This window comes from Trichomycterus rosablanca, chromosome 18 (assembly GCF_030014385.1).
Source record: "Trichomycterus rosablanca isolate fTriRos1 chromosome 18, fTriRos1.hap1, whole genome shotgun sequence".
Classification (NCBI taxonomy): domain Eukaryota; kingdom Metazoa; phylum Chordata; class Actinopteri; order Siluriformes; family Trichomycteridae; genus Trichomycterus; species Trichomycterus rosablanca.
Genome location: NC_086005.1, coordinates 10217216 through 10238985, shown reverse-complemented (window position 1 = coordinate 10238985; position 21770 = coordinate 10217216). Strand labels below are relative to the sequence as shown.

The following is a 21770-nucleotide window of genomic DNA, read 5'->3' as shown; positions in this document are numbered from 1 at the left end:
ATGTGCCTTAGTGTAATAGCTTTAAATTGACAATTTAGCGAGGCCAGTTGATGGATCACCCTTGAGCGCACTGCACCAGTGACTGAATGAATTGCCCGTGTTTAATTGCCGTCCTCAGCAACAGAATCACTCCAAATCTTTCCTACTGAAGCCTGGCTTCCTAGCACCAAATTACTTTTCTGGCCATCCTCTTGATACATGAGACCCTTGGGATGTATCCCTGACTTGATCAGTCTGTGGCAGCAAGGCAAAAGGAAGAAGAATGAAGAAAAATGGAGCAATTTCATTTCAGGGAAGAAAAGAAAAAAAAGGAGAAAAAAAGAGAAGAAGGAGGCGCAGGGGAAATTTTGTGACTTATCTGAATGTACCTGAGGCCAGTTTTAGATGTGCAGATAGCAGGAAGAAGTGGCAAAGAGGGCACACAACCATCAGCAATTAGTCCTCTTTTAGAGCAAAATAAACCACAGTCACAGCTGCATTCATGAGGCCAATTAAAGAGATGTGATTGTTCCATCCAAGACAAAGCACTAATCAGTAATCAGATTGGAAGGAGGGTAGATGTAGCAGAGAATAGAAGTAAATACAGAAAGAAGTTGAAAGAGCCAAGAGCCAAGCTAAGGATGTCTGAATTTGATCAGTTAATAAAGGGTTTTTACTGACTAACATGCAAACTCCATTTCGAGACACTAAAAATGCAATAAAAACTGAAATCTGCAATTACAACCCCAAATCAGACAGGATGAACGTGAGATTTCATGTTTTATCTGCTCAACTTCATTTCATTTATTAATAAACATCCATTCCCTCATTTCAGGCCTGCAACACATTTCAAAAAAAGTTGGGACAGTAAAGCATTTACCACTTTGTAATGTTGCCATTCCTTTTCACCACACTGATTTAATGTTTCAGCTTTTATTTTGTCCCATTCTTCCTGCAAACACATCTTAAGATGTGCAACAGTACGGGGTCGTCGTTGTCGCATGTTTCGTTTTAAAATTCTCCACACATTCTCTATTGGGGACAGGACAGGACTGCAGGCAGACCAGTCCAGTACTCGTACCCTCTTCTTCCACAGCCATGCCTTTGTAATGTGTGCAGCATGTGGTTTTGCATTGTCTCGTTGAAAAATACATGAACGTCCCTGGAAAAGATGACGTCTTGAAGGCAGCATATGTTGCTCTAAGATCTCAATGTACTTTTCTGCATTAATGCTGCTATCACAGAAGTGTAAATTACATTTGCCAAGGGCACTGACACAGCCCCATACCATCACAGACCCTGGCTTTTGGACTTGTTACTGATGACAGTCTGGATGGTCATTTTCGTCTTTGGTTCGGAGCACACAGCGTTTATTTTTTCCAAAAAAAGACCTGGAATGCTGATTCATCTGACCACAATACACGTTTCCACTGTGTGATGGTCCATCCTAGACGCCTCTGAGCCCAGAGAAGTCGACGCCGCTTCTGGACATGGTTAACATAAGGCTTCTTTTTTGCACAGTAAAGTTCTAAGTGGAATTTGTGCATGCAACTCTGTAATGTAGTGCCTGACAAAGGTTTGCCAAACTAATCCCTCACCCATGTGGTTATATCAGCTATTGTTGAGCGGTGGTTCTTGATGCAGTGTCGTCTGAGGGATCAAAGATCACAGACGTTCAGCCTAAGCTTGTGCCCTTGGCCTTTATACACTGAAATTCCTCCTGATTCCTTGAATGGTTTAATGATATTATGCACTGTAGAGGGAGAAATATGCAAATCCCTTCCAATATTTCTTTGAGGTTCATTGTTTTTAAACATTTCAATCATTCATTTGTAGACATATTGGAGATCCTCTGATCCTCTTGTCTCATCAAAGACTCAGCCTTTCCTGGATGCTACTTTTGTACCAAACCATGATTACAATCACCTGTTGATATCACCTGTTTGGAATCACATTATTGTTTAGTTTTTTCACCTCATTACCAGCCCTCAATTGCCCCCATTTTAACTTTTTTTGGAAAGTGTTGCAGGCCTGAAATGCAGGAATAGATGTGTATTAATAAATTAAATTAAGTTGAGCAGATATAACATGAAATATCTTGGGTTCAAACTGTCTGCAATCAAATAAAAGTCAAAGTAAATGTAAGGACCACTATTTTTATATTATTTGCATTTTCCATACTGTCCCTACTTTTTCTGATTTGGGGTTGTATATACTTCACTTGAAGCTTTATTGAACAGACATTTTTGGTCTGATTGTTTGGTGTTGTCATACTTTTGGCCATATTGTGGTCAAGTACCTTATGAGTATGTGTAAACTTTTAAGTTCAACTATATGCACAAACTACAGACTATGAATTTTAATTCAATGGGAATAGCTACATTAAACCTGATATTGATCCTCAGCTTTTGATAATCACCCTGCAATCAAGGCTAGGTGCTTTCCAAAACTCAGTTGCCTTTCCCTGATCTGATACCACTTATAAGCAATAGTGATCTTCAGAGCCTTTGAGATTTCTATTGATGCCTGCCTCGCATTTTAACTAGAATGGATTAAATTAGCCTTAAGAGACCCCATTGAAGATCATGTACCTGCACCGGCTCATGTCTTATTCATTATCTATGCTTACTCTATTCAGCAGGCCAGCCTACTCAGTTCTCCTCCAGACTACTCGGATCCTCTTCAGCTTCGGCTCTGAGGATCAAGGTTCAAATAGCAATCAAGCAGGGCAGCTAAGTCCAGCCGGTTGGGAATGGCCGGGAGGCTACTCTGTGTTGGCATTGTAAAATGTGCAATTAATATTTATGAACATAATGCTAGTCAGTAAACAGAAAATATAAACCATGGTTTATACCTTATAAGTAATGCATTAGAGAATTACCAGCTATTTCTTAAAAGTCATACATTTGGGGTGTTTTTTTTCTCAGTAGAAAAAGAGTGGAGTAAGCATTAGAGTGGAGGAACACATAATTCATAGTGTGATCCTCAATACACAGTAAAGCTTTCTATAAGAATACACCACTGAGTACTGTACAGTTGCTTTCAATAAGTCTGATGAGTTTCACTGTCATCTTAATAAAGTTATTAGACCTTTTCTCTTTCTATCCAACCCCCTCATACTGGTGTCAGAAGTGGGTTAGACTGCTGCCAGAAGAAAAACAATGCTGGCAAGTTTTCAGAATGGCACAGTAGGCGAGCTTAAGCGGCAGATGGACATGATGCTGACGGAAGAGACAAAGATGTCGAAGCTGTAAAGGACTGGGGATATACTGTATATATATACATACCTCCTTGTTTCTACACTCACTGTCCATTTTATCAGCTCCACTTCCATATGGAAGCACTTTGTAGTTCTGCAATTACTGACTGTAGTACATCTGTTTCTCTGCATACAATACCTGCGTTCACCCTGTTCTTCAATGGTCAGGACCCCCACAGGACCACCACAGTGCAGGTATTATTTAGGTGGTGGATCATTCTCAGCACTGCAGTGACACTGGCATGGTGGTGGTGTGTTAGTGTGTGTTGTGCTCGTATGAGTGGATCAGACTACTAGATTAGACACTCCTAGATGTAACTTCACCTTGTAGATGTAAAGTCAGAGACGATCGCTCATCTATTGCTGCTGTTTGAGTTGGTCATCTTCTAGACCTTCATCAGTGGTCACAGGACGCTGCCCACGGGGTGCTGTTGGCTGGATGTGACAGTGAGGTGTTTAAAAACTCCATCAGCATTGCTGTGTCTTATCCACTCATACCAGCACAACACACACTAACACACCAGCACCATGTCAGTGTTACTGCAGTTCTGAGAATGATCCACCACCCAAATAATACCTACTCTGTAGTGGTCCTGTGGGGGTCCTGGCCATTGAAGAACAGCATGAAAGGGGGCTAACAAAGCATGCAGAGAAACAGATGGACTACAGTCAGTAATTGTAGAACTACAAAGTGCTTCTATATGGTAAGTGGAGGTGGTAAAATGGACAGTGAGTGTAGAAACGATCTGAGTATATTTATTATTATTTTATTTTTATTTATATATTTATTTATTTTTATTTTTTATTATCATTCATTGATGAATACTGAAATACCAGCTGTTATGGACCCTACAAGTGTGCTAAATGTGTCAATTCATGTTATCTCTGAATCATTTCATTCATAACAACATTCTAAAGAGCGTCTAATGATGACTTTCTCTGTCTTTAATTCCTCCATTAATTCTGGATATAATTTAGGTAGGTAGACTCTGGAGGAAAGTCCACGAAATACAGCACAACTTTATTTTCCTTGGTAGTTTTTGCAAAGCTTTAAGGTTTAAGATTCATGACATAAAACATTGTATTAAGTCAAAGAAACCCCTAAATAAAACCACTTATACTGATAGTCATTGTTAGCTTTGGCCTCCAGTGTACATTAAGAGTACAAAGAAAAAAATAAACTATTGAAGCATTTATTCGTTCTGTTCAGCTTTTAAGCCAATATAATAAATAATTCCCTACAAGAATGCTACTAAAAATGTCACTATATCTGTTATTTATTCAGATATAAGATACATTAATAATGTTAAAGGTAAACTTCACATGTCTAGACATATTAGAAAACATTTATCAGAAATACGATTTCATATCTGTTATATGTAACATCTGAGTGGACCTTGGGTCCAGCTACGTCTCCTCCTGTTCTTTGGCTTTCAGACAGTCAGACGTGGCGTCTGGATCCTGAGGTAAGCTGCGGGCCAGAACTACTGCAGAGGCTCTGTTTTTGTTTCAGTTTTGGAATCCATTCAAGTATGCCAATGTACATTTGTTTAAACCCACAATACACATAACAACTGATAAGCAGAGCTGTTAACACATTGATCTCCAAGGCAACAACGATGGCACCAAGAACTCTTGTTGAAAATCAGTCTTTCAGTTCCACATGCCTGCGATCAGCCTATTAAATGGCAAACTATCAGCCCATTATGAAAATCATTAAGGCAATTATTAGAGTGTCTGTTTAGACGTACAACGACCAGGCATAACATTATAACAGTATGAGCACTGACAGGTGAAGTGAATAACACTGATTATCTCTTCATCACGGCACCTGTTAGTGGGTGGGATATATTAGGCAGCAAGTGAACATTTTACCCTCAAAGTTGATGTGTTAGATGTGTGCAGATCTTGTGGGGTGCTCCCAGTTTGTAGTGGTCCATGGAAGAAACAGTGGTAAACCGGCGACAGGGTCATGGGCGGCCAAGGCTCATTGATGCACGTGGGGAGCGAAGGTTGGCCCGTGTGGTCCGATCCAACAGATGAGCTACTGTAGCTTGTTGCCTGTGGGGCTGCATAGCCGCAGACCAGTCAGTTAGGAAGGTGGTCATAATGTCATGCTTCATCGGTGTATAAACCAGCCTTAAGTCTTGAGTGAGCTGCAGTCCTCAATGCCTAAAACTTGTTTGCTAATTACTAAACTCTTTATGAAGCTAATAAAATCACAGGACTAAGTAAAAGCTCAGGACTGGAATGTGACTTCATTTGGTATTAAACCAGCAGCTGAATAATGAGTTTCTTACCATACGGACAAAATAAAGACAAAGGACTACAGAGAGTCTCACAACTTTAGATAAAACTTTACAGAAGTTCAGTCAGTCTAGGTGGAATTAATATTAAGCTAATGGCAATGACTAGTGAAGCTAAGGATTTGTCTTTCCTGCCAAAGGGCTAGCCCAAAATAAAACATAAAGAAGTAAGGGATTAAAAACAAATGCTTGCTTCCCCATCTATAATTAATCATATTAATGGAGCTGCAATTGCCGGCATCTTTACTTTCCTCTAAGTAACAGGATTCAGATTGCTTGGCTGGACCGCTGGTGCTGGCGAGCAGAATAATGAACTGATACCCTGAAATCTATCATGGTTTTAACAAGCAGGAGCAATCAATAATGATAATGAGGCTCCTTTTGCTGCTAAGAGGTGGGTATTTACATCATAGTCTCATTGACCAAGATTCACTAGAGATGGAAAAGATATCAGAGGTCTTTTACTAAAGATGGTTAGCTGAAGCATAGAAATAATGGTTGCTCATTTAAGCATTCACATCCCATGCTAGGTTGCTAAAAATTTGCTGTTATTTAGACCTCTTAAAATTTATGTTCCAACAACCCACACCATCTCTTTAGACTTTACAGAAATACACTTGTGAAATCAGGGTTCTTGACTTGGTCTTCTTTACTTTATACATATTAACCTCTTGATGCCCTTTGGTCCCTAAGGGACTATTGTTTCCTCCAACACCCAGTTATATAAAGCTATAAGTTAGCAGGACTTGTGTTAGGTTTGTACCATCACCCTAGAGTAGACCCTTGGGTACCTCTGGAGAACCCACTATCACTTTTCGCTCATGTCACTAACCTGTCCATGTCCACTGAGACCCCTTAGCTGCTGGTTCAGCCTACTGTCATCTTGAAACTGGACTACAGCATATTGCCTCTGGATCATCGTCCTTATATGCAATAACAGACCACCAGCAAATCATTCAAAATGCAGCGCCCTGTCTGGTTTGTAGTGCTAGTGTGTAGAGCTTTGTCCAATCAATTGACCGGTTAAAAGTTTGAATCCTGACTCTCCCATGCAGCCACTGTTGGGCCCTTGATCAAGGCCCTTAACTCTCTTGGCTCCAGGGGGCCGTACAATGGCTGACCCTGCGCTCTGACCCCAGATTTCAAATGAGCTGGGATATGCGGTTCCAATTCTTACCCAATTGCATTATGCTTCCTCTCTACTGGTGCTGACCCCCGCCCCGATTAAGGAGAGCGAACTGACACATGCCCCCTCCGACACAGGTGCAGTAGCCGACTGCATCTTTTCACCTGCATGAGGCAAGTTCATATGCAAATCAGCTTTGTGTACAGATAGCCACACCCTGATCAGCATTATTCCTCAGCAGAGGTCGTAATTGCATCAGTTATGAGGTCCCTATCCGGTTCCCTCCCTGGATGAACAACAGCCAAACATTGTTCATATAGCCGCCCAGCCCAGTCGGATGGCAGAGCTGAGATTTAATACGATGTATTCGAAATCCCAGCTTTTGTGTGCTAGCATATTTTACCACTGCGTCACCTTTACTTGACTCAAGGAAAACAAGCATAGAAGCTCTTTTATGTACTGATAACCAAATTTTGGAATGGACTTCTTCTAGCTAGGACCACTGTTATTGTCAATGGAACGTGGCTCACAACCCACATCTTTACTTAAATAAAGGCTTATCTGATAAATAGTCTGTTGCCTGTTTGTATTAGAGTGAGGAAATCACTAAGAATAATAAAGTTTCATATGTATATCTTAAATGTAGACCTTATAAAGGCCCTCCACACCAAGGGTATTTTGGGTAGTATGTTTTATTCCTCTCTTACAGTGACTCCTCTATTCTTTGACCTGAACCACTTCTTTTAAAATAATGTATATTTTTGATAAGGCATTGTGAACTGACCCAGAACAGTGAGCCGAGCAGGTCGTGACCTGATGCCAGCCTGGATGCCCTGACATTCAAAGCTTCCATCGTCAGCTAGATCAACCCTCTGGATCAGAAGATGGTATTCGCCTTTGCTGTGGTCACCCACTACATCGTAGCGTGGATAGCCTGGTAAACAAAAGACAAAAAAAGGAGATTTGTTAAAGCATACAGTGTTTGTAAGTTAATCAAATACTACAATATTTGACACAAAAATACATAAAACAAAGCAAGCAATTGATCTAGATTCATTTTAAACATCTTTGTAGATAACCAACAAAATAATGTAAAGTTTAGCAATATAATATGCTCCTTTTTTTAGTAGTCGCCTCAGCAGATCCACCTGGTCTGCATACCTGATTTTGTACAGTTTGTTATGCTAGATGCCCTTCCTAATGCAACCTTTTTTTATTTTATCCGGGTTTGGGACCAACACTGAGAACGAACTACCAAATGCACATCCAAATCCCCTTCCCTCCTGAACAGACATAGTTATAGGTCTATTACACTAACCCACCACCACTGCTATCATTGCGAGTACACTGCGTGTACCATCTACCATCTTCCTTAATTTCCTTCGGGATCAATAAAGTATCTATCTAACTATCTATCTAACTATCTATCTATCTATCTATCTATCTATCTATCTATCTATCTATCTATCTATCTATCTATCTATCTATCTATCTATCTATCCATCCATCCATCCATCCATCCATCCATCCATCCATCCATCCATCCATCCATCCATCCATCCATCCATCCATCCATCCATCAGCCCGCCAGCCAGCCAGCCAGCCAGCCACACAGACATGATTGGCTATGTCTTATAGGAGGAAAAGGGTTCCTCATAACTGGTGCAATTATGACCTCTGGTGGCTGAGTTGGGTGTGGCTCTCTGTGCACAAGGCTGGTCCGCATATGAACTCGCCTCGTGCAGGTGAAAAGAGGCAGTTGGTACTGATCACGTGTCGGAAGGGGCGTGTGACAGTTGCAAAGCTTCTCGGTTAGCGATGGAGGGCTGTATCAGTGGACGCAAAGCGTTACGCAATCAGGGTAATTGGATACGACTAGATTAGGGGCGAAAATTGGAGAAAAAGAAGAAAAAATATATATTATTATTATTATTGTCGTTTTGTTATTATTATTATTATTATTATTATTATTATTATTATTATTATGGCTTGATGTGAATCTAAAGTTTAGTTAAAAGTTAACAGATGATGATGAAGCAATCCAACGCTCTACGGACTCAGATTACTCAGATAAATGTCACCAATGCAAAACCATCCAATCAGGTCTCACAGCAGACGTGCCCATGTGAAAATAGCTTCTTGTTGAGATTAGATAAGGAAAAAAAGGTTTGTAGGATGGATTATAGGTCATTGATTCATGCTAATTCAGTGGAAATGAGGAGTAAGCGCTGATAACATCCCATTAGCTTTGGGTTTTGCTGACGGTCTCATCTAAAGTCGATGGAGTTTGCTCTTATCATTTGCTGTCCCGGGGCTCCGTATTTAAAAAGCACTGATGCAGGAAATCAGCTCGAGTCTCAAGTCTGTGATCATATTTTACTCAGAAGCAAAATATAGAATGTGTCTAGTCTGTAAAATCCTGAAGAAAATTGGCTTGAAGGACGTGGATCAACAGAGTAATGACCTTATTACATGTGAGGCTCCGAATGTAATGTGGTTGAAGAGAAACCGGGATGGTACTCGGGTAAATGAAGGCTGATCAAAGCGATGAATAGATGAATGAAAGTGTGTTGAAAGATGAAGTCAGATATAAAAAGAGAAATTTACCGAGCGATTCTGTGATGAATCATGTTTATTTCGAATGGCTTTAGGAGCAAAACTCACTGAAGCTTTAAGAATCGCAAACACTTTTAATGGCTTTTAGGTATAAAAATGAATGTCTAATTTCAGTAAATAGCAACTCAAAAGTTTCAAGGGTGAACTGGGATGAGACGTTACACTGAATAGTCTGTTTTTAACTTTGATACATTTCTTCTAATTTGCTATTAGTGGTTAAAACATACACAGCTGGTGACTTCTCTGTGCTCAGATAAATAAGACTGGTTTGACCTATAGGTCAGTGGTCCATGGTTAAATAAAAAAACAATCTAGCTGCTCAGGTGGTGTAGTGGTGAAATACGCTAGCACACCAAAGCTGGGATTTCGAACACATTATATCAAATCTCAGCTCTGCCATCCGGCTGGACTGGACGGCTAAATGAACAACGTACGACCTCTGCTGGCTGACTGATGGTGCCCTGTACAGAGTAGAGAGATAATGCTGATCAGGGTGTGGCTCTCCGTGCACAAGGCCGATCCGTATACGAACTCGCCTCGTGCAGGTGGAAAGATGCAGTCGGGTACTGCTCATGTGTCGGAGGGGTCATGTGTCAGTTTGCTCTCCTCAATCAGGGGTGGGGGTCAGCACCAGTAGAGAGTAAGCATAACACAATCGGGTAAAAATTGGATGCGCTAAAAATGGGGAGAAAAACGGGAGAAAATGCATAAAAAAATAATAATAAAATAAAAAAAACAATCTGATCTGAATCTAAATACGAAATAGAACTGTCACTTCTTCCTCAGAGATTTTTTTATTTTATTTTTTTTTTCTCTTTTTCTCCCCCTTTAGCACATCCAATTGTTCAATTTGCATCGTGCTTCCTCTCTGTCTATGCCGAACCCTGCCCTGACAGAGGAGATCGAAGCTAACCCATATCCGCTCCGAAACATGAGCAGCAGCCAGATGCATCTTTGCCACCCACACATTGATGAGTTTGGCTTCCACCTAGCGTTGCATGCGGAGAGACACACCCTAAGGGCACTCTCCCTCATCTCTTGTGCAAGCGCCTCTAAACAGCCGGCAGAGAACGTAATCGCATTCTGACAGAGAGAGACCCACATCCGGTTCTTTGTCCCACCTCCCCCCCATATGAGCAACCGGCCAATCGTTGCTCATACAGCCACTCAGCTTCGAACCGGTGAAGCAAAGCTGGATTTGATACCACGTACTCAGAATCCAGCTCTGGTTGCAGCGCGTCTTTTTACCGCTGCGCCACCTGAGTGGCCCTGAGAGAATTCTTTTTCCCAAATTATCTAAGGCACCACAAATTAGAAAATGCTGGAACACGTGTGTCAATACCAATGCCCAGAGCTTAGAGGCTGCTGCATTAAAATTTCACACCACAAAGCCTAAATGAGGTTTGTTGCTGGCTGCATGGACAAATAAAAAGTCCTCTGAATGAGGTTTTTGTGATCAGATGACACATCAGCACAGATAAGAACATGGTCACTCTGGTCCTTGTTCCTGTTTATATCGTTCCACCCTGTCTCACGATTTTTTCAGACTGAACAATGCTACTGTTACACTCTTTCTTCAGTTCTCTATTGATTGGACACAGAAATTTATATGTTTATTTCACAGTACAGGAGGCTGCTGAGCAGCTGCTGAGCAAACTTTATGTTTTGGTTCAGCGTAACATTTCTGCGACAAGAATATAAAGTGCTACAAGATAAAAACAGACTGAAATATTACAGAGAAACAAAGTGACATGATATAGAGTGACAGAGAAATATGACACAGGGTGATACAAAGTGGAACAGATATTATACAGGGTAGTAAAGGGTGGTATGATACATATATATGATATATAACAGTGTGATACAGAGTGAAATATAACAGTGTGATACGGAGTGATATATAACAGAGTGATAGATTACAGTGTAATACAGAGTGGTATGATACAGAGTGATATATAACAGTGTGATACAGAGTGGTATAAAACAGAGTGATATATAATGGTGTGACAGAGTGGTATGATACAGAGTGGTATATAACAGTGTGATACAGGATGGTATGATACAGGGTGGTATGATACAGAGTGATATATAACAGTGTGATACAGAGTGGAATGATACAGAGTGATATATAACAGTGTGATACAGAGTGATATATAACAGTGTGATACAGGATGGTATGATACAGAGTGGTATGATACAGAGTGATATATAACAGTGTGATACAGAGTGATATATAACAGTGTGATACAGGATGGTATGATACAGGGTGGTATGATACAGAGTGATATATAACAGTGTGATGCAGAGTGATATATAACAGTGTGATACAGGATGGTATGATACAGGGTGGTATGATACAGAGTGATATATAACAGTGTGATACAGAGTGATATATAACAGTGTGATACAGGCTGGAATGATACAGGGTGGTATGATACAGAGTGATATATAACCATGTAATATAGTGTGATATATAAAGGTTTGATACAGAGTAATATATAACAGTGTGATACAGAGTGGTGTGATACAGAGTGATAGATAACAGTGTGATACAGAGTGATATATAACAGTGAGATACAGGCTGGAATGATACAGGGTGGTATGATACAGAGTGATATATAACAGTGTGATACAGAGTGATATATAACAGTGTGATACAGGCTGGAATGATACAGGGTGGTATGATACAGAGTGATATATAACCATGTAATATAGTGTGATATATAAAGGTTTGATACAGAGTAATATATAACAGTGTGATACAGAGTGGTGTGATACAGAGTGATAGATAACAGTGTGATACAGAGAGATATATAACAGTGAGATACAGAGTGGTGTGATACAGAGTGATAGATAACAGTGTGATACAGAGAGATATATAACAGTGAGATACAGAGTGATAGATAGCAGTGTGATTCATAACAGTGTGAGATATAACGTGATTATGAGTGATTAGTAAAATACAACCTAATGAATGAATATAATAGTTTTAAATGAATAAGCCCTCTGGCTGCACTATAGACCAGTACATGGCAGCGTGTTCAAGTCACACTTCATGCTACACTAAATAATTGTTGAATTGGTTTAAAAATGATTCATTACATTTCCAAATTAGAAATCATGATGGAGTTCAGCAGTTGTTCCAGCGATAATTAAAAATGCCTGAACGGTGTGAAATTGCTTTACTATTGTTAGATTCTTAGTTTTTCTTTTTTTCATGTAATACCAGCACATGATCCATCCTGGAGGTTTTAAACCTTTAGTAAGTGTAGAAGAGAGAAGCAGCAACAGGCTTGTCCCCAAAACTCCAGAAAATAAAACTGTTCACCTACCTGACATGTCACGATTGACTCCGAGAGCCAGGCCGTCTTTGACCCACAACACCATGCCATGATAACCAGTGATGGTACAGGGTAAGGTTACAGGCTGCCCTGCTACCACCACCATGTCATGTGGCTGCTGCACAAACACTGCACTCCATCCTGTAACACAAAGAACAACACCGTGATCAGACATGATCATTAAATACACTGTTCCAGTTATGTTCCGGACACCAGTTTGGTACTAATCAGTATGAGAACAGCTTTATGTAAGTGTTCAAGCCTGGGTGTGGTTCCAAGTACTAAGCTCTGGTTCACTTTTAAGCAAGCTCAGGTGCTGACTGTGTGAAAGTTACCAGACCCACTGCTAACAGGGGTATAGAATGTGCATAAAGTCAGACCCCCAAAAAATTAATATGGTTTTCTGAGGCTGCTGTGAAAAAAACAGTTGCCATTTAAAACACTCCAAACCAGTACTGATAATCATGACAGCTTTTAAGCCAGTTATACATATCACAAGTAAATATATACATACATACAAACATACATACATAAATTTATACATACACATAAATAAATAAATAAAACATACATATGGCATAACATTAAAACTAACTCCTTGTTTCTACACACATTGTCCATTTTATCATCTCCACTTACCATATAGAAGCACCTTGTACTTCTACAATTACTGACTGTAGTCCATCTGTTTCTCTACATGCTTTGTTAGCCCCTTTAATGCTGTTCTTCAATGGTCAGGACCCCCACAGGACCACTACAGAGCAGGTATAATTTAGGTGGTTGATCATTCTCAGCACTGCAGTGACACTGACATGGTGCTGGTGTGTTGGTGTGTGTTGTGCTGGTATGGGTGGATCAGACACAGCAGCGCTGCTGGAGTTCTTAAATATCGTGTCCACTCACTGTCCACTCTATTAAACACTCCTACCTAATTGGTCCACCTTGTAGATGTAAAGTCATAGACGATCACTCATCTATTGCTGCTGTTTGAGTTGGTCATCTTCTAGACCTTGGTTGGTGGCATATTCTCAGTCCAGCATTGACAGTGAGGTATTTAAAAACCCCATCAGCGCTGCTGTGTCTTATCCACTCATACCAGCACAACACACACTAACACACCACCACCATGTCAGTGTCACTGCAGTGCTGGGAATGATCCACCACCCAAATAATACCTGCTCTGTGATGGTCCTGGGAGAGTCCTGACCATTGAAGAAGAGAATGAAAGAGGGCTAACAAAGCATGGAGAGATACAAATGGACTACAGTCAGTAATTGTAGAACTACAAAGTGCTTCTATATGGTAAGTGGAGCTGATAAAATGGACAGTGAGTGTAGAAACAAGGGGGTGGTTTTTATGTTACAGCTGATCAGTGTATGTATATAAATGACTACATAAATAAATACATAATATATGACATTTGTTACAATACCTGACATCGGTTGTTATGATCTTGTATATGACATTCTTACAGAGGGTTCAAGTAAGTTTGACCTGACAATTTACGCTCACATTTTTCCCAACAAATTACATTCAGCAAAAACAGTGACTGCATTAAAATGTGCAGAAGTTTGTTTCCTGTAGATGGTTTGTTACTTATACTGAACTTATTCTTACCAAGAAAATCAACAGAACATGGATAGTGATCAATGGGTGTCCAGACTTTTTCTTAAGACTGTATCAGCTTGGGCTGAGGTTATGTACTGGCTTTTTTTGACAGATGGATCATACTGCTGTGAGAGTATCTACCCACACTGATCTTAAGATAAACAAAGGTCAGGCAGACTCTGTCCAGCTCTTGTTGTTACTCTGGTCAGGCTTGCTTGATAGTGATATTGTTTAAACATATACTTTTTGAGCATATGAAGAATAAGAAACAGTAATAATAATAAAGCTTTTTTGACTGTGGACAGTGTCACCTGTGTTCCAGCACCTTTTATTATTTTAATTATTATTTAATTTTAATAGTTTTTGTTTTGAGTGTTAGGAAATTGTTTGGGGATTTTGTCTGAACACTGTTTTATGTACTGAGTAATGAAATCAAAGTATCCTTATTAATATGGGCACAGAAAAGTAAGAAGTCACCAGCGATCATCAGTAATAATCACTAATGAGAAGTGTTTTGTTCAAAAATGTGTTTGGGGTTGTATCCTTCTGTTTTCAGCATCCAGACAGATAAACAAGGTTTTATTAAAATTATTACTGATATAATGAGGGAAAAATGATAATTTTTATATACAGGGCAGCTATGTACAGGGCAGCTGTAGCCTAGTGGTTAAGGTACTGATCCAGTAATCAGAAGGTTGCCGGTTCAAGCCTCACCACTGCCAGGTTGCCACTGTTGGGCCCTTGAGCAAGGCCCTTAACACTCAATTGCTTAGATTGTATACTGTCACAGTACTGTAAGTCGCTTTGGATAAAAGCGTATGCTAAGTGCCAAAAATGTCAATATACATTTTTAACACAAATGGTTGGAAGTTGTACGCTTGACAGATGCCATTAAATAATGGGAAAAAAATAATAAAATTCAGTAGGTGCTTAAATTACAACCTTGGTTTCTGGCAGCAAGCTATTAAAAAAGTCACGTTCCAGTTAGTGGTTCCATACAGGTACAGTTTATAAAATAGATGTAAATTTGACATTTCAGTAGAAGTTCAATGTTTCAGATAAAAAAAAAAATCAACAATTTATGCAAACATAAACCCATCTGTGATAAATTATTTTAGATTAGTGTTCATGCTTCAACACATTTATTATTATTATTGTTACTATTATTATTATTTATTATTAGTATTATTATTGTTACTATTATTATTATTTATGATTACTATTATTATTATTTATTATTATTACTATTACTAATTATTTTTTATTATTATTGTTGTTTTGTTATTATTATTGTTGTTTTGTTATTATTATTATTATTATTGTTACTAGTATTATTATTTATTATTATTATTATTATTATTATTTAAATTGCACTGAGATACCTGGAATAAAATCAGTCTGAATAAATCAAATGTGCATAATGCAATATTACAATGCTTTTTTTTATTTATTTAATAAGGCTGGAGAATCAATTCCAGAATTAAAATGAGCAGGAAACGCTCTGGCTTCTTCTGATCGTCTCCATCCAAGACAGATTGCTACTGTGTTTCAGGAATGTGTAGTGCAAAATTGCTCCCGCTTTCGTGAACGAGACATTAGACCCCGTCTGATCGCATTCTCTCTAGTTTTAAAGGAAGCCAAATGGATAGAAGAAGAAAAAAAGCACAAATCACTTTTATCTCTAAATTGAGTCTTGCAACCAATATGCAAAACTCTAGTAGAGAATGAGATCAGACATGAAGAGCTGTTTGATTCTTGGAGATTGCTCCTGTATTTCGGGGCTGCCACAGTGGATCTGGTCTGGGTACCATACTTAGCTCTTCCTGACACAACCCTCCTATTTTTATTCAGGCTTGGGACAGGCACTGATTGTGCACTGACAAGTACACATCCCAATGGCTAGACTAGGTTTTGGCACCTCTTCTTTGCAGATTACAATAATAACTGGAATAATAATAACAATCAGGGCTGCTCATGTGGCGCAGAGGTAAAATACGCTAGCACACCAGAGCTGGGATTTCAAATACATTGTATCGAATCCCAGCTCTGCCATCTGGCTGGACTGGGCAGCTATATGAACAACATTTGGCTGTTGTTCATCCAGGGAAGGGAAATGCCGAATAGGGACTCCTCATAACTGATGCAATTATGAGCTCTGCTGGCTGATTGATGGCGTCGAGGAATAATGCTGATCAGTGTGTGGCTCTCCGTGCACAACTCGCGTCGTGCAGGTGAAAAGATGCAGTCGGCTACTGCACACGTGTCGTAGGGGGCGTGAGTCAGTTCGCTCTCCTCAATCGGGGTGGGGGTAATGCAATTGGGTAAAATTGGATGTGCTAAAAATCTGGAGAAAAATCATGTCTGTGCCTGACTGGCCGATAGCACCACTGAGGCTCAAACCCTGGGTTATATATATATATATATATATATATATATATATATATATATATACAGTGTATCACAAAAGTGAGTACACCCCTCACATTTCTGCAGATATTTAAGTATATCTTTTCATGGGACAACACTGACAAAATGACACTTTGACACAATGAAAAGTAGTCTGTGTGCAGCTTATATAACAGTGTAAATTTATTCTTCCCTCAAAATAACTCAATATACAGCCATTAATGTCTAAACCACCGGCAACAAAAGTGAGTACACCCCTTAGTGAAAGTTCCTGAAGTGTCAATATTTTGTGTGGCCACCATTATTTCCCAGAACTGCCTTAACTCTCCTGGGCATGGAGTTTACCAGAGCTTCACAGGTTGCCACTGGAATGCTTTTCTACTCCTCCATGACGACATCACGGAGCTGGCGGATATTCGAGACTTTGCACTCCTCCACCTTCCGCTTGAGGATGCCCCAAAGATGTTCTATTGGGTTTAGGTCTGGAGACATGCTTGGCCAGTCCATCACCTTTACCCTCAGCCTCTTCAATAAAGCAGTGGTCGTCTTAGAGGTGTGTTTGGGGTCATTATCATGCTGGAACACTGCCCTGCAACCCAGTTTCTGGAGGGAGGGGATCATGCTCTGCTTCAGTATTTCACAGTACATATTGGAGTTCATGTGTCCCTCAATGAAATGTAACTCCCCAACACCTGCTGCACTCATGCAGCCCCAGACCATGGCATTCCCACCACCATGCTTGACTGTAGGCATGACACACTTATCTTTGTACTCCTCACCTGATTGCCGCCACACATGCTTGAGACCATCTGAACCAAACAAATTAATCTTGGTCTCATCAGACCATAGGACATGGTTCCAGTAATCCATGTCCTTTGTTGACATGTCTTCAGCAAACTGTTTGCGGGCTTTCTTGTGTAGAGACTTCAGAAGAGGCTTCCTTCTGGGGTGACAGCCATGCAGACCAATTTGATGTAGTGTGCGGCGTATGGTCTGAGCACTGACAGGCTGACCCCCCACCTTTTCAATCTCTGCAGCAATGCTGACAGCACTCCTGCGCCTATCTTTCAAAGACAGCAGTTGGATGTGACGCTGAGCACGTGCACTCAGCTTCTTTGGACGACCAACGCGAGGTCTGTTCTGAGTGGACCCTGCTCTTTTAAAACGCTGGATGATCTTGGCCACTGTGCTGCAGCTCAGTTTCAGGGTGTTGGCAATCTTCTTGTAGCCTTGGCCATCTTCATGTAGCGCAACAATTCGTCTTTTAAGATCCTCAGAGAGTTCTTTGCCATGAGGTGCCATGTTGGAACTTTCAGTGACCAGTATGAGAGAGTGTGAGAGCTGTACTACTAAATTGAACACACCTGCTCCCTATGCACACCTGAGACCTAGTAACAATAACAAATCACATGACATTTTGGAGAGAAAATGACAAGCAGTGCTCAATTTGGACATTTAGGGGTGTAGTCTCTTAGGGGTGTACTCACTTTTGTTGCCGGTGGTTTAGACATTAATGGCTGTATATTGAGTTATTTTGAGGGAAGAATACATTTACACTGTTATATAAGCTGCACACAGACTACTTTTCATTGTGTCAAAGTGTCATTTTGTCAGTGTTGTCCCATGAAAAGATATACTTAAATATCTGCAGAAATGTGAGGGGTGTACTCACTTTTGTGATACACTGTATATTTATAATTTAGACCTGCTGGTATCTGGCCCTAAATAAAGACTTAACACTTGTTTGTAGAAGTAATAATACCACTTATCATTTACCTACATTAATATGAATAAAAATACTTATATACCTGTAAATAAACATACTAAAGTACTCTTACCAACAGCTGAGATAGATGCCCAGTATTTCCCATCATGCTTTCACTTTCACATATAGTGAACTCATTGGTGTGGAAAATGAGCTCAGTCTTACTACCATTATGACCAATCACCAGTAACCAACACACATTCCACCAAACTGGTGAAGCAGCAAAGTCGGACAAAGAAAACTGTTGGTTAGCTATTGGTGAGGAAAGACGTTTCCTATTCGGAGAGCAAGATTAGAGTGCAGTGGAGATGATGAACTCCGTCATGCGCTGGTGGTTTCATCATAAGCTGAAGAAAAATGTTGGTGTTGCTACTCTGGTTATAAAAGAAACTAATCAAAGTGCAATACCTGAATAAACATGTACAATATGTACATTATTAGCTCAGACGTAGCATTATTTCTGATTACGCTCTGTAATTTTCTAAATTGCATCCACACAGGAGCAACAAAGCAGGAGAAACAAGATCAGGGTGAGAATTATAAATGGTAATCATTTCGTCCTGCTTCCTGTTTGTAAATGCTGGCTGTTTTTTTTGTTTTGTTTGTGTAACACAGGATATGAGGAGAGCCCTCACTGCCACTTCAGCAACCTTTACAGATAATAGCAAGGCCTTTATAATATATAAATAAAGATTGTACCAATCTTTAAAAAAAATTGCTTGCAAACAATAAAGAAAGCAGTATTTTATTAATATTCACAGTTGTGTAAGTTTACTTCTAAGCATCAATCATTCGACCATCCAGGTGGATTGGTCTGGGTCCTCTCTGTGTGGAGTTATCTACAAGAGTTTCCTCTGGGTGCTCCGGTTTCATCCCACAGTCCAAAGACATCCAGTTAAGATAATTGGAGGTACTAAAATTGGCCAAGATGTGTGTGTGTGTGTGTGTGTGTGTGTTTGCCATGTGATGCAGTGGTGACTTGTCTGGAGTGTTTCCCACCTTTTGCCAAGTGAATCGGGCTCACCGCGACCCTGAACTGGATAAGCGGTGGTAAAACAGTCAACAAATTATTGAATGAATCAAGAGGTCTTGCGGCAACATTAAATAACATTAGAACTTATTATGACCCATCAGATTATCAGATCTCCAACAGTTAATTTATAAAAGAACTCACAGCAAAAGAACATATACAAAAATGATTCCTATTTGTGACTGAGTCACTGATCTGGTCTCTCATTACCCCCACAGCTTCTTCACTTCAGGATGCTGCTGAATTGTTTATACAGTTTGCAGTTCTTGCTTTTTTTCCTCTCCTCCTCTGACTGGAGACTGACTGAAGCTCGAGTCTCTTCTACCGCAGTAAGAAATGACGTGGGTGGTTTGCATTGTGGTTCTGTACCCATCAATGATTCACTGTCTTTTTCTTTCTACCAACCTTCACCAAGCTTCTTCAAACTCTCTCCAGTCCAAGAGAAACTCCAGTCCGAGTCACTGTCACGCTGCAAGTAGACGTGCTGATTATCCCCAAGTACCTGTTATCCCCAAAGTGTTTGTTCATAATATTTATTCATTTAGTCATTATGTTTAACCACTGCTTTATTCTGCTCAGGGTCAGGGTGAGTCCAATTAATTGTGCAAAAGGCAGGAAACACGATATTAGAATCTCCAGTTGGCCTGACTGCATGTATTTGGACATTTGGGAGGCAACCGGAGCACCCGGAGGGAACCCACACAATCAAACTCCAGACCCTACTTGTTGTGAGGTGCCAGCTCTACCCACTGCACCACTGTGCCTTCCTTTTGTTTATTAATCCATCTTCAGTAATCACTTTGTCCTGCTCAGACTTGTGGTGGTTCCAGGACCATCTGTAAAGACTAAATCAACCTGGACAGGGTGCTAAACACTTTAAGGATAACCAAACCTTACCCATTCGCCTACATACACCTAAGAGCAATTTAGAGATGCCAGTCTACTCCCTGTATGCTTTTCATAGTTGGTTTGAAACCTGTTTTGATTCAGACACTCTAAGAACAAGCTAAACTCTTCAAAGACTAAGACCAAGACTGACACTCAAACCCAGGTCCCCAAGACCCACGTTGATTAAAAAAAAAAACATGCACCTCAGGAGCTCTGAACTTCTCAGACACCGCTGTTGTGCTAAATTGACAGCATTCCGGGGTAAAGAACTAAACTCTGCTCCTAACTCTGTATTCTCAATCATGTCACCACAATGGCAAACAAATAAATACCCATCCGGCTTTCCTTCAGTCAGACGTGTTCAGTTGTGTCTTTTGAGTGCCTGGCCAGGTCATGGAGGAGTTTTAGTGATCTGGCTCTTAACATTGGTTGGTAAGTAGGTAGGTAGGTACATTGGTTGGTTGGTAGTTAGGTTGGTAGGTAGGTAGGTACATTGGTTGGTTGGTAGAGATGTCAGTCTACTCCCTCTCTGTGTCTGTTGAGTGCCTGGCCAGGTCATGGAGAAGCTTTAGTGGTCTGGCCCTTAACTCATTACAACACCTTTGGGATGAATTAGATGGTTGAATACAACGCAGGCCTTCTTTTTCAACATAAGCCTGACCTCATGGATGCTCTTTTGACTTGGTTGGTTGGTGGGTACATTGGTTGGTTAGTAGGTAATTAGGTAGGTAGGTAGAAAGCTAGGTACATTGGTTGGTTGGTAGAGATGCCAGTCTACTCCCTGTATTCTTTTCATAGCTGGTTTGAAACCTCTGTTGATGCAGACACTCTAAACCAAGCAGAACTTTTCAAAGACTAAGACCAGGATTGATGCTCAAACCCAGGTTCCCAAGACCCACGTTGATGAGAAAAAACACACATCTCAGGAGCTCTGAACTTCTTACAGCGTTCTGGGGTAAAGAACTAAACTCTGCTTCTACCCCTGTATTCCCAATCATATCACCACAATGGCAAACAAATGAATCCCCATCCAACATTCCCTCAGTCAGACGTGGCCAGTTGTGTCTGTTGGCCAGGTCATGGAGGAGCTTGGGATGAATTGGAAAGTTAAATACGACCTAGAACATGTTTTTCAACCTACGCCTGATGTCATAGAGGCTTTTTTGACTCAACTGGCACAAACTCCTTCAGACATAGCCAATCAATGGCCAATGGCACCAATGAGATTCAAACCCAGATTTCAGCAGTGGTCTGCTGCACCACCAAAACCATTAAACACGCACTTTTATACTTTGTTTTAGTTGTTTCTTTTCAAGAACTTGTGTGTACATCAGTGGCTGAAACAGCAAAACTTTTTTTTTTTCTTACCAAAGCGCCTTAAGCAGCGTTATCCCTTATTGGATTGTAATGTTGCAGGTAAACCTAAGAGGCTCCTGAATTCACTCG

General features: G+C 40.3%; 1 protein-coding gene across 1 annotated transcript in view; it reads right to left on the bottom strand.

Moving 5' to 3' along the window:
• The window catches only part of kirrel3a (kirre like nephrin family adhesion molecule 3a), a 54154-nt gene extending 34064 nt beyond the window's left edge, over window positions 1-20090 (bottom strand). Inside the window, exons 1-3 of the mRNA XM_063014740.1 lie at window positions 20012-20090; window positions 12619-12768; window positions 7455-7604 (exon numbers count right to left, since the gene is read on the bottom strand). Of these exons, the coding sequence (XP_062870810.1) occupies window positions 7455-7604; window positions 12619-12768; window positions 20012-20090 (379 nt within the window). The remainder of the gene's footprint in view (window positions 1-7454; window positions 7605-12618; window positions 12769-20011) is intronic.
• Window positions 20091-21770: the final 1680 nt, after the last annotated feature.